This window comes from Aphidius gifuensis, linkage group LG3 (genome assembly GCF_014905175.1).
Source record: "Aphidius gifuensis isolate YNYX2018 linkage group LG3, ASM1490517v1, whole genome shotgun sequence".
Taxonomy (NCBI): domain Eukaryota; kingdom Metazoa; phylum Arthropoda; class Insecta; order Hymenoptera; family Braconidae; genus Aphidius; species Aphidius gifuensis.
Window position 1 is genome coordinate 5,118,809 of NC_057790.1, and position 12,632 is coordinate 5,131,440.

At 26.8% G+C, this 12,632-nt stretch overlaps 2 protein-coding genes across 2 annotated transcripts; both read left to right on the forward strand.

Moving 5' to 3' along the window:
* Nucleotides 1-677: 677 nt before the first annotated feature.
* LOC122851618 (protein C12orf4 homolog) lies at nt 678-3,641 on the forward strand. Its single transcript, XM_044150972.1, has 7 exons — nt 678-769; nt 954-1,519; nt 1,599-1,820; nt 1,903-2,198; nt 2,285-2,421; nt 2,519-2,884; nt 2,972-3,641. The coding sequence occupies exons 2-7, from the start codon at nt 1,020-1,022 to the stop codon at nt 3,083-3,085; spliced, it is 1,635 nt and encodes a 544-aa protein (XP_044006907.1). The 5' UTR covers nt 678-769; nt 954-1,019; the 3' UTR covers nt 3,086-3,641.
* Nucleotides 3,642-3,672: 31 nt separating this feature from the next.
* Nucleotides 3,673-5,833, forward strand: LOC122851621 (phospholipase A2 inhibitor-like). Its single transcript, XM_044150974.1, has 4 exons — nt 3,673-3,883; nt 3,957-4,313; nt 4,386-4,984; nt 5,147-5,833. The coding sequence occupies exons 1-4, from the start codon at nt 3,824-3,826 to the stop codon at nt 5,433-5,435; spliced, it is 1,305 nt and encodes a 434-aa protein (XP_044006909.1). The 5' UTR covers nt 3,673-3,823; the 3' UTR covers nt 5,436-5,833.
* Nucleotides 5,834-12,632: the final 6,799 nt, after the last annotated feature.

Genomic DNA, 12,632 nt, shown 5'->3' on the forward strand with positions numbered 1-12,632 from the left:
AATTTTTTTCAGTAAGTATAAATATTTTATTGATTTATAAACGATTTAAAATGATAATTCACAAATGATTAATTCAGTTTGTGATAATTCAATACCTATGCTAATGCTTATTTATCATTTCTATTATTTTTTTCTTTAATAATTTTTGTTTTTTACTCTATTTATTTAGTTTGTGTGATGATTTGAATTTTTGAATATTTTCTCTTGGAAGTGTACCACCACATACATTAAAAATTAGTGACGTCATAAAATTATTGATAAATAAAATTTATAATTATACATTGATAAAAAAATTCAGTACAATTAACTAGTTATCAATTTATTAAAAGAAAAAGTCCAAGAATTTATTTAATTAATTTTTAATTAATATATTTTTCTAATGCTTTTTTAAAACAGTGCTGGCAACTTGAACACACGAAAATTACACTTACTAGTGCAAATATTAATTTTTTAAACTTCTATAATGTTTCATTTGAAGAATTAGTACAAGTCTTTTATTTATTTACTTATTTATTTTTTGGAGTCAGTAAATATTTTTTTTTCTCGTAATTTTCAAATATTGTTCAGCCATTTTGGTGCATTTGCCTCCATTAAATTCACACATTCCTTCTCATAGGTAGCGTTGTCTATGCATTCCCTTCAGGATTCTCTCTTTCTCTCTCTCTCTCTCTCTCTCTGACTCAACCTGTCAGAATTTGTTTTTATTTATTATTGACGTTTGAAAAAAAAACAACATTGTGATATTATCAGTGATTTTTTTTAGTTTTAGGTAAGTGAAAAAAATCATAAATTACTTACATTCATCATTATATTGTTTGTAATGTTTTCATAAACAATTTCAACTATTAATGCACTTTTAGGTTACAATCAATGACATATTTTGTTTTGTTTTGATTTGCATGTTAATTTATTAAAAAAAAAAAAAAAAAAACTAAAGTTTTAATGGATTTCAGATTAACAAGTGTTATTTAAAACTCAACAATCAACGCGAAAAATAATAAAAGTTAAATATCAAAATAATGGCTGATGATGATTATACTGAAAAGATATTTACATTTAAATTTCCTACTTGTAAAACAAGTGATGAATACACACTAGAAATACCCTTGAAAATTCCATATCATGGATCAATTAAAGAACTCAGTCATCGAATTGTAACATCATTTAAAATTCCATGTTACATTGAACAAGAATTATTGGAATCACTTGAATGTACAGTAAAACAATGGACCCAAGATTATTATGATGAAAGAGACGATAAATTAATTGAAGATGCACAAAATGGTAGTGTTGAAATTGATAAAATAATTAAGTATTGGGAAAAATTATACAAAGAAAAAACAGTTGATTATGCTGAACCAATTGGTACAACTGATGAAGAACTTTTTGCAGCAGCTTATCATCGTCTTATTCATTCACCATCATTAGAACCAATTTTACATGCTGAACATAATTATGGAAAAGATGTTACAGAAGTCATTCAATCAAGAGACTCTGAATATGAACAATTAACACAAAAGTATATAAAATAATATTTTTTTCTTATTTATAAATTGTGGAAAATTAAATTTTCATGTATTATTTTATAATTTTTTTAGACAAACTGAAGAAATGAGAATTGCTGTTGAAACATTAGAAATTGGTTCAACAGAAAAATCAATAAATGACATGGCAGCTAGACATTTTGAAGAACAAAGTTTAATACAGGGTCACTGGGGTTCAAGGGTAGATGCATTAAAATTAGAACAACGTCGTCAATATCGTAATTGGATCATGAGATTACTTGAAGAACAACAGACAAATATGTTACCAACACCTGTGTAATTTTTTCTTTAATTTCTACCAAGTTATTTTCTTTTTGATTTATTTTTTTTTTTAATTAAAAATGTTTTGTATTTTTAGAGAATCACCAATGGTACCAATGCAATTATTTCCTGAACAATTATCACCATCTGATTATCCACAATTGGAAGAAAGTTTTACCATACATCTAGGCTCGCAAATGAAACAAATGCACAATATTAGAATATTAACTGGTGATGTACTTGATTTTTGTCAAACTAAAAATAATGGCTCCAATAATATGGATCCAACACCTCAAAGACTTCAAACTGCATTAGGACTATACTCAAATGATTTATGTGGTCTTGTACTATTGAGTGATAATCATTTGGGCAGTTACTCAGGCATAACAAAAGGTTTATAAATATTTTTTTTTTTATAAATTATTATTAGCATTGTAAAAAAAATAGAATATTATTTTAATCGGTATATTTTTTTGTAGAGTTATGCTCAATTTGTCAGCTCACAACAGAATTTCATTTTTCTCCAATGGATGAACAGTTAGAAAAAATTAAAGATGATGTAAAAGATGCAGTCAGTTGGAGACAAGCACATCATCGTGATGGAAATGACATACAGGTCAAATTAATATTTAAATAATCAAAAAATAAATATATATACACACTTAATAAATTAAAATAATCACACTGTTATTATCATTATTATAATATTACAGATAAAAAAAACAACATCAAGTAAAGCATTACAAACAGGAGATGTATTTATTACAAGACATTCAAATTTAGCACAAGTTCATGTGGTATTTCATATGGTTGTTAATGATTCATTGAGATCTGGTGAAATTAATTCAAGGCATCCAGCAATATTAGGTTTAAGAAATATTTTAAAAACAGCATGTTGTAATGATGTAACGACCATTACAATTCCAGTCTTACTTGTTCATGAAATGACCGAAGATATGACTGTTGCATGGTGTACTAAAAGAGCTGAATTAGTATTTAAATGTGTTAAAGGATTTATGATTGAAATGTCATCTTGGGGTGGTGCAGAATTAAAAAATTTACAATTCTTAGTACCCAAGGTAAATTAATATAATATTATCATTTAGTACAAGCTAATAATTTTTTATTTATTGATATAATAATTTTTAATTTTTATTTATTTTCAGGGTATGTCTGAAGAAGTATTTGGTACACTTGCAACAATGTTACCAAGTATCTTTCGTGTATCAAATCCATTAGTTTTCAAAGCATCTGGTGCACCAAATACACCAAAAAAATGAATAGTAATTTTTAATTAAGTGATTTTTTTTTGTTGGTGGCATTTATTGTAATGATATTCTGTGACCCAATTGTCAAATTCATTAATATTGGGTGAGAAACATGATAACATGTTTGTGCAATAAATTAATTATATATTTTGCTCTTTATCAAAAAAAAAAAGTGTCAAAATATTCTGATTATTTATTTTTTGCTTGATATTTTAGTTAATAATTTAAATTTATATCAGTTATAAAAAAATTAAGTGTTTGAAAAAACTAAATGTTTTATGTAATATACGATTTTATTTTATTGAAATTAGAAAAAAAATTAATTTATCAATATTTTTAAATTTACAAAATAACATAGCGAATAAGGATAAAAAAAATTAATTTAAATATATATAATTTTTATCAATCATCAGGTCAATTTTGTTAATTAATTAATTGAAAAAATAAGTCACTATCTTGCAAGTTTTAAGATTAAAGTGTTTTGGAAAACGCGTAATTTATTAAAACGACATTAATTTAAAAATAAATGTAGCAATAATTTATCTGCATTTTATCGGTGAAAAAAAAAAAAAAGAGCAGCTGTACATTAGTCTCTCATTTATGATCTTGTGACCCAGCAGAACTGACATTGCTCAAGTTTAATAAATCACAGTGCAGTCTTTCTCTCAACTAGATGAACTTTAAATAGACTTTTTTAGTTATAACTTTTTAAAATTAATATTTTAATTTTAAACAATTAAAATATTTAAAATGTGGACATACTATTTTTTACTCTCGTTATGTATCATTACTCAAGTGCAATCAAAACAGGTGAGAAAAAATTAATCTAAATTATAAAAAAAGAAAAAAAATTTAAAATTAAATTTAATTAATTTTTTAATAGATTGATCTATCATATCGTGGATTAAAAAAAGAAGATTTTTTCGCTCGTCTTCAGTCAACTATCAACATTCGTGAAGTTACTGATTTAAATTTAAAAGGCAATAGATTTGACAATTTTATAGATTGCTCAACACATCTAGATCATATGAAGACTTTAGATCTTGCTGAAAATCATTTAGGACAATTTCTTTTTCTTTGCAATGATGGCTATGCACTTGAGTCTCTCAATGTTAGTCACAATTTTCTTGAATACATTGATGACAGTTCACTCAATAATAAAGTATCAAAATTAAAAATACTGGATCTTTCATTTAATAAACTTAGCACTATTAATGAAACAATGCTACAGCACATGAAGGTATTTTAGAAATATTTTATTGTCAAATAAACATGCCTAGCCTCTATGATTTTTATCATATTTATTTTTCAGATTCTAGAATTTCTATCAGTTGCTAGTAATCCAATTGTTAATTTACATGAAAATGCATTTAAAAATCAAAAATCCATGATTCACTTGGATCTGACAAATGTATCACAAGTATTTTTTCCATCAACATTATTCAAAGCAATGACCAATCTTTCATATCTCAATATTTCACATAATAAAATTGAAATATTGCCTTATTTGCCACTCAGTCTAGAGGAGCTGGATATTTCTTCTACCAATATTCTTTATGTTGATAATTTAATATTTCCACGAATGATGAAATTTTACATGAATCATATGCCAAATATAACTGAAGTTGTTTTAAATGATTTTGAAAATCTTACAATGTTGGAAATACTGTCTATGGAAAATAATCCAATATTATCTGAGTTTCGTGTTTGGCCACCAAATAGTAGAATATTACCACGTCTTCAGCATCTTTCAGTACGAGGTTGTGCATTGGAAACATTGACAGATGATCTTCGACCAATAATGCAAAGAGTTTCAATTGTTGATTTACAAAATAATCCATGGCATTGTGATTGTCGAATGCAGTGGGTCAATAGATTAAATTTATCAAATGAACTTAGTCGTGAAATTAAGTAAGAAATAATTTTTTTTTTTTTAATATACAAGTTGATTAATAATTTATCAATTAAAATTAAAAATTACTCAGTATAAATTAAAGTATTTTTTTGTATTTTAAATAATTAGTAATTTATATATATTTTATATTAAAAAACTTGTTTGAATTTTATTTATAGATGCAAAACACCAGATCAACATACAAAAAAAATACTTGCAGAAATACCAAATCATGAATTAGTCTGTGTGGAAATATCAACAATTGGATATACAGCAATATTAGTATCAACTACAATTATATTACTTGTAATATTGGTTGGTGGATTTTGGATATTTTGGAAAGGTCCATTGAGACAATGGTCATTACCAAAACGTGGTACCGAAACAGTATCATATAAAAATGTTGTTGAATCATCAAATGATTTAATAAGTCATTTAATAGTCGCTGATGATCACAATGACGAGTGAATTATAATTATTATTTCATATATTTTGTATATAAAAAAAATATACATCAATCTAATGATGCTTGTATAAATTTTTGTACCGTTTATAAAATAACTTGAAGATAATTACAAAACTCAAAGTAGATAATATACAAAAGAAATACAAAAATGATGATGTTGTTGGCTTTTTAAAAAATTTTTTTTTTAATATAAAAAAAGTATTATTCAATGTTACTTTTAAACTTGTATGTATCAAGTTTTTATCTGTATTCCATGCGTTATAATTCATTTATATATAGTGTGTGTGTGTTTGATGTATATATACAAACATGATATATGTTTTTGTGTTTATAAATTTAAATTGATGTACCACATAAATGTCACAATGGACTGCGTGAAAACATTTCAATTACGGTTCATTTGGTAAAAGCGAGTTTCGAAGAGCATTACATTATTGATGTATTGCTCAAGCCATGTTATTACTTATGTTATCCAATAGAAATAGTTGCTTCAATGAAAACTACGTGATTCAAAGCAACCCTTTTAACCCAATGGATACATTATATAAATCTTGCAATATACTTAATGTATACCAAAATAAAGGAATAAAAAATAAACGAAAAAAAAAGTCTACCTGGTACAAAAGCATTCAGAAGGCTGACTGCCTTCGAATGAGACTTTCATTTAAGTATCTTTTGCTTCTGCCAGATATTTTTTTTTTTTTTTTTTGCAGGGAAATACATATATATATATTTTTTTCATTGTATTTTTTTATTGTCTCTATTTCAAGTACATGGTACATAGAGAGGCGGTGCGTAAATGCACACGTGGTTAGTCGTTAACATTGGGGCGGAGGGTGACGACCAGTCGAGCAAGTTAATGGTAGTTTAATGCACATATATATTTGTTGAAAGAAAAATAAAAAATAAAAAAAGTATTCAACTTGAAGGATAGGTAATTTGTGCAGGTAAAATTAAATATAAATAATATTTAATGATGATTTAAAATTAAAAATTTATTTATTTCTAGGACGCATATGTAAAAGTAATGGTTAAAATTTTTTTTATCATCTTCAATGTTTTTAGTTAGTCGTCAAATGGTGCATGTAGTTATGTGTATATGAAGATTGTCAGATTTACTGACATGGGCCATGATCGCGTGCGATGTAGCGATCAGTCTTTGTACTGAAGTATGATCTTCCTACGGGAAGCCTATCAGGTTACCCGTGCACAGACCGAGCCCGTATATATTCCATTTCTTGTCTCATATTAAATCCTCTATGAGCATATAATATTGCATACCATGACGTTCTGTATTTATATATTAAAAAATGCTATATACTCAACTGATTATACCGATCTTACTTAGTTGAATATTATATACATAGTTACCTCGCTTTTTTTTTTTTCTGTAGAGAAATAAAAAGCAAAAAAAAAGCTTCCATTCTTCTAAATAAATTTATACTGTTGCTTTTATTTTTATTCAATTGTGGTTCATCAGTATTGTTTGCTATTGCGAATATGTATACATGTTGGTGAAAAACAGAATAGAGTAAAAATTCAAATGTTCTTGTTCCTCACTTAAAAACCGCATGTCCAAGCATAGATTTGATGTGAGTATATACGTGTATATGGTTTTTTGGCTGCAAGGGGATTTTATCTGATTAAACCGTCATGGAAACATGGGGTTACGCGTGTAAGCTTGCGTGCTTGTCCATGGGGAACATCGAACAACTGAATAATGAAAATAAAACCCACGATGCTATCGCTAAGCACTGAGGGATTACGTACGCATCAGCGCGCCCCCAATGAACTTATAGCACTGGTTTCGCTTGCCCATTTGTACAAGTTTATTTTTTTACATTATAATTCATATATATTGTATGTTTGTTAGTCTGGCTTTTTATTTTTTTTTAAATTAATTTTCATCCAAAACAAATTATAAAAAAAGAAAAATACCAAAATTTTAAAAACTAAGATATTTTAAAATATTTTGCAGTAATTTTTTTTTAACATTTATTAAAGCTTTTCATTCACTCACAATAATATGGAAATCCATATATTTTTCATTCTTTTATTCTTGATAAAACTCTGCTAAGTGCTAATAGTAAACAATTTTATTCTTTCACTTTAAAAAAATTTTTCGAATTTACTTTTTTTTATAACAATTCAAGCAATAGTATAAATACCGTTATTATTAGCACTGTCAAAAAATTAACAAAAACCCGTTCAAAGATTTGAACATCCGTTTCCGATTTCATTGTTTACCTCCCCCTCTTATTTTATTTCTTATAGGCTTATAAGTATATTTCCAAAATCTTAGACCACCCGCATGATCCGATTTGGTCTAGTCTTGACCCATTTCTATATATTTTTTAGGGTTTGTTTTCTGATCAGAATTTTTCTGGCTTTCTGGCGCCACTAAACTGTTCAAAAAACCTTCTTGTGGTCAATGAAAAGTAAACAATTTTTAGGATTAAACAAAAAATAAAATAAATGCAGAATTGAAAAGAAAAAAAAAAAAAAAAAAGAAAATAATATATTGCAACTCACTTCAAAACAGAAAATATTGCCAAAGAAAAAAAAAATATTTAGAAATCTTGTTTTAACAATTAAATTCTTTCGAGTATTTATTTATTTCAATTTAATGATATCATTAAATTTACTTTAAAATGACAAACATTATTTTATAATTAAACTCGATCCTTGAATGAATGAGCACACATTTATGAATAGATTATCCACTATAAATATATATACATCTAAACAGTGTCACATATAGAGTTTGAAAAAATAAATAAACTCCATTCTGATAGTTGCGTGTCCTATCGTAGTGTAGATTTACCCCTCGGGCGTGAACCACTGTGACACAATACGTCATATATATAATTCTTTATCCATCCCTTCGTCTTTGGACAGAATGATACATTTATATACTCGTGTATAATATATAAAGCTGTCGATTGGTTGAAGGGGAGGCTAAAAGAGACATATATATTTTGTCACCATATGTATATGTATATTGTGAGTCCATCAGCTTCATGGTGGCTGTTGTGTTATACCAATATTTTACGAAAGGTGTGAAACTTCAAAACGCAAATAGTTGATGACAAAGGTGTGGATTTTCACATCAGTAATAGGGGATCGTAAAATACCAAGTTATGAAGGGAATGTTGACAAGCCGCTTACGATCAATGCTGATCCATAACAGAGACGATCATCTTTATGGCTTGTCGAAATGCGTCTAGTTTACAATGCCAAAATACCCTAGATTATATATTTTTTTTTTTTTTTAAATATACTTGGTCAGATATACTTTGGCTAGCTCGTTTCGTTTTTTTTTTTTTCTATTTATTTTTATTTTTCATTCAACCTTTTGGATCCCATCTTTGTCATCATCTGATTTTCTGGATTTTTTTGGAAGCAAAGACCCTGCAATTTGAGTCTAGGCACGCGTTCTTCAAGTATAATTATTGATGATTCAATAAATATAAATATATTTAAAATAAAATATATACCGAGTAATTTTTTTATGATTTTTTGATAGTGATAAATCATTTGAATACTCTGAACTACTGAAATTTCAAAATGGAAGGCGTACGCGATTGGTATTCTAAAATATGTGTTAAATACTTTGCGCAGCTTTTTTCTGTTTATCTTGACGTTTAAAAGTAAATCTTAAAATTAAAAAAAAAAAAAAAAAAAAAAGATAATCCGCAGATCAGAGAAATCGTCACGTTTTCTTGGTATCTCTTGAGTTTTCTATCTCACAAAAAAAAAAAAAGGTAAAATCGCCAAAAATGTTCAAAGATATTGCAGAGTAACCTTCGGTAGTGAAAAAAAAAAAAAAAAAGGTTGCCGAAGATTTCAACGGACCTGCAATTATTTCCAGATGCTGTCAAACTTTCGCAGCAAGAAATATACAAAAAAAAAAAAAAAAAAAAAATACTTTGTTATGAATACTATTGAATTTGATATACCATGCAAGAATTTGTTTCTGCGGGATACATTGAAAAAGTAGAGTCGGGTATACCTTAACTTTACAAGTGTTGAAAATTTCTATTGTGTTCATGATACTCGTAAAAATATATAGCTATATCTCGACATGACATTGAAGACAAACAATAGAAATATTAAATGTTTTGAAAATTGAATGAAAATGATTTCAATTGATTTAAAAACTTTTTCTTTTTTTTCCATAAATTTCGAATTTTCTTTTTTTTAACAACCTTCAAAAAGTAATTACAAAAAAATTAAATAAATTTAAATTACAAGTTGAATTCCCATATTTATATATATGATTTCTTCAATATGTTTTTTATACTTGCAACAAATGACAACTTTGAGGTGTTTTAAAAGCTTTTCAAGTCAAACATGAGTACATATAAATGCATGAATGAATCAGTAAGACATAACAACAAACACCTTGAGGGAGACATTGACGTCTGCAGTCATTGGTATTTTCATATATGATGTATGGATATTTTTTTTTTTTCGAATATACTACCACGATGATATCGAGTTCCATTGGTACTTCCTGCGTCTGTACTCTGGCGCCACTACATATGAAAGTCAATGTAAAAAACTTTTGACATATATACATATGAATGTTTTGACGAGTGCCAAACCCTTGACAAAAAAATTTAAACAAGAATAACTGACAAGTGCATGTAAAATTTACCCTCAATAAAAAAAAAATATATATACTAAAATAAATATCATATACGCATGGAAAATATATTTAATCAATATAAAAACTAAAAAAAAATAGAAAATTTAAATAAATAAAAAAATGAAACGATCAACATATAGTAAACGTAGACGATACGTATAAGCTTTGATGACTCTATGATATTGGGTAGAGTAAAATTAATAATAAACCCTCGTTAACAGCCTCATTAGCCACGTTGGTTAGCCAAGGTACGGGTGGTTATATCCGACCTTTACAAGTAAAACAAACAAATCTGTCGTGGCGCCACCACAGATGCGTCTCGTCATCTTGCTTTTCCTCTACTATTACTTTTTTTTTTTTTTCTATTTTTCTCCTTTCTTTTTGCTTATTTTACAAAAGTAAAATTTTTTTTTTCTTCACCCCACATTGCCTCAATACATAAAACACCAAATACATAAGCTTACAGACTATATACTAACGCAAGCCAAGCTTCAAATTTCTATATACTTATTATATACATACGTATATTTCACTCAAATTTCTTGGTTGACTCGAGAAATGCCTTTCCAAGACTCCTGAGCAAACAAACAAAACGCACTTCCACGGCGCCACTTGCACCTTATTATTACAGTATATATCCCAGTCTCCAACAAAATTTACTTCTCAAATTTCTTTATTATTTTCGAAATAAATATACTATTATATATATAAAAAAAAAAACACATGTATCTATGTAGATATTTTAAGTAACATAGATCATTATTTATTATTTTTAAATATTGTTATTTCTCAAAAAGAAAATAGATAAAAAATAAGGGATGAAAGTTTTAAGACTCACAAGAAACAACCCTCGATGCATTCGTTAAAAATAAATTCAGGTATATTTTATGAATTTTTTTTTAACAGTGAAGCATCAAATTGAGGGTTATTATCTTTACATTGATATGCTGTAAATAAATATTTACAAATACATTTTATTTTATTCAAATAAATTAATTTATACAAAACATATGTCAACTTTTAAAATAATTTAAAACTTGGCTATTGAATTTTCATTATTTTCATTAACTTTTATCCACAAACCAGTAAATTGAATTTCCATTGTTTTTTTTTTTTTTTTTGTTTACTTCTTTAACTAAAGTTTTTTTTTTTAAACAAGTTCCACTTTTAGCCTGTGAGAATAGAATATTTATTTTGTTCCCATGTAAACCCTTTGGACTGTAAATTTAATGTACGTTGTTAGTTGGTAATTACGTTGGATATAAGTATTTTCAATATCTCACTTTTGTAAAGTTGGAGATGATCATTCCGTTATATTTTCAATAGGAAGGGTTAAACTATAGTGTTAAAAATATTTAAATAAGTTGACGCAATTGTGTTGTAAATATATCCTTTGATGATAGTTTTCAATCTATCCATTTTCAGTCTGTCAGTCGGATAATTTATATATAAATTTTCCTTATTCTATTTTACTCTCTTAACTATCCTCAGTTTGTTTGGTGTTTCTTCGACCCTCCATTCTATGGTCGATTTCAAATAACCTTGAAATAAAATTTTATAGTTTTACAAGGTTTTTATTTTTTTCTTTTTCAAAATACATGTAAAAAAAATACACGTTATATTCTACCTGCAATTTATTGGATTCTAGCTTTTGACTGTTATATATTTTACGAGAAAAAGAAAATGTGAACATGTGTTAAACATTTTTTGGAAAAACTCACCAGGTAGTGAAACAGGCAGACCGTGTGGCACCTGATTTTTATAAAATATAAAATAGTTGAAAATTTCACGTGAAAATTAGCAATGGTGCAGTATTGGCAGTCATAAATAACTTTTCTGTCGTGTTCAAACTTTTGATTTGAAAAGAAAAAAAAAAAAAGGCACAGATGGAGATGAAACTTACCTGTATAGATAACCTCCAGATGTGCATGAAAAACCACCATGACTCATTTGAACATTAAAACTCACAATGTCATTTGAATATTTGAAAGAACACAATAGAAATTAAAATGGGTTTTTTTTTACCGTTATTTTTCGGTATTTCAGTTTGCACTATTAAGACTTTTTTTTTATTGTTTTTTTTTGCAATAGTTTCTTTTTGGAAAAATACAGGAAATATTTTTAGTATTATTGACTAAAAACAAAAAAAAATCGCCTGAGGAATGTCCTCTGGTTAATCTTTTTTGAGTTTTTTTTTTTGGCTAAGTATTAAGTAGTCAGTATAATCCGGAATTTTATCTGCTCCATAGAGCTCTTTTTCACCTGGACCGATAATCTCGTTTTTAAAAAAAATTATAGTAATATGTCTTTATCCATACAGTTAAAAAAAATAATTTTTCATTAAAAAAAAAATAAATGGTTACGTGCTATATTATTCTGAATTCTCCCCCCGCAACAAAAGTTTTAAAAAATAATATTAACAATACTTTAATTAAAATATTGCTTATTTTTAAATCTGCAAAAAAAATAAAAATATATTTCTAAATCTGTCAATAAAATATAAGCTCATAATCACGCAAGTATTAAAATATATATATATTCAAAAGTG

What these genes read in the sequence shown, in the direction of transcription:
- LOC122851618 (XM_044150972.1), top strand. Translation starts at nt 1,020, where the DNA reads ATGGCTGATGATGATTATACTGAAAAGATATTTACATTTAAATTTCCT. An exon ending in AATATGTTACCAACACCTGT is followed by an intron (nt 1,821 to 1,902) that starts GTAATTTTTTCT and finishes TTGTATTTTTAG; the next exon opens with AGAATCACCAATGGTACCAA. An exon ending in TACAATTCTTAGTACCCAAG is followed by an intron (nt 2,885 to 2,971) that starts GTAAATTAATAT and finishes ATTTATTTTCAG; the next exon opens with GGTATGTCTGAAGAAGTATT.
- LOC122851621 (XM_044150974.1), top strand. Translation starts at nt 3,824, where the DNA reads ATGTGGACATACTATTTTTTACTCTCGTTATGTATCATTACTCAAGTG. An exon ending in CAATGCTACAGCACATGAAG is followed by an intron (nt 4,314 to 4,385) that starts GTATTTTAGAAA and finishes TTTATTTTTCAG; the next exon opens with ATTCTAGAATTTCTATCAGT. An exon ending in GAACTTAGTCGTGAAATTAA is followed by an intron (nt 4,985 to 5,146) that starts GTAAGAAATAAT and finishes TTTTATTTATAG; the next exon opens with ATGCAAAACACCAGATCAAC.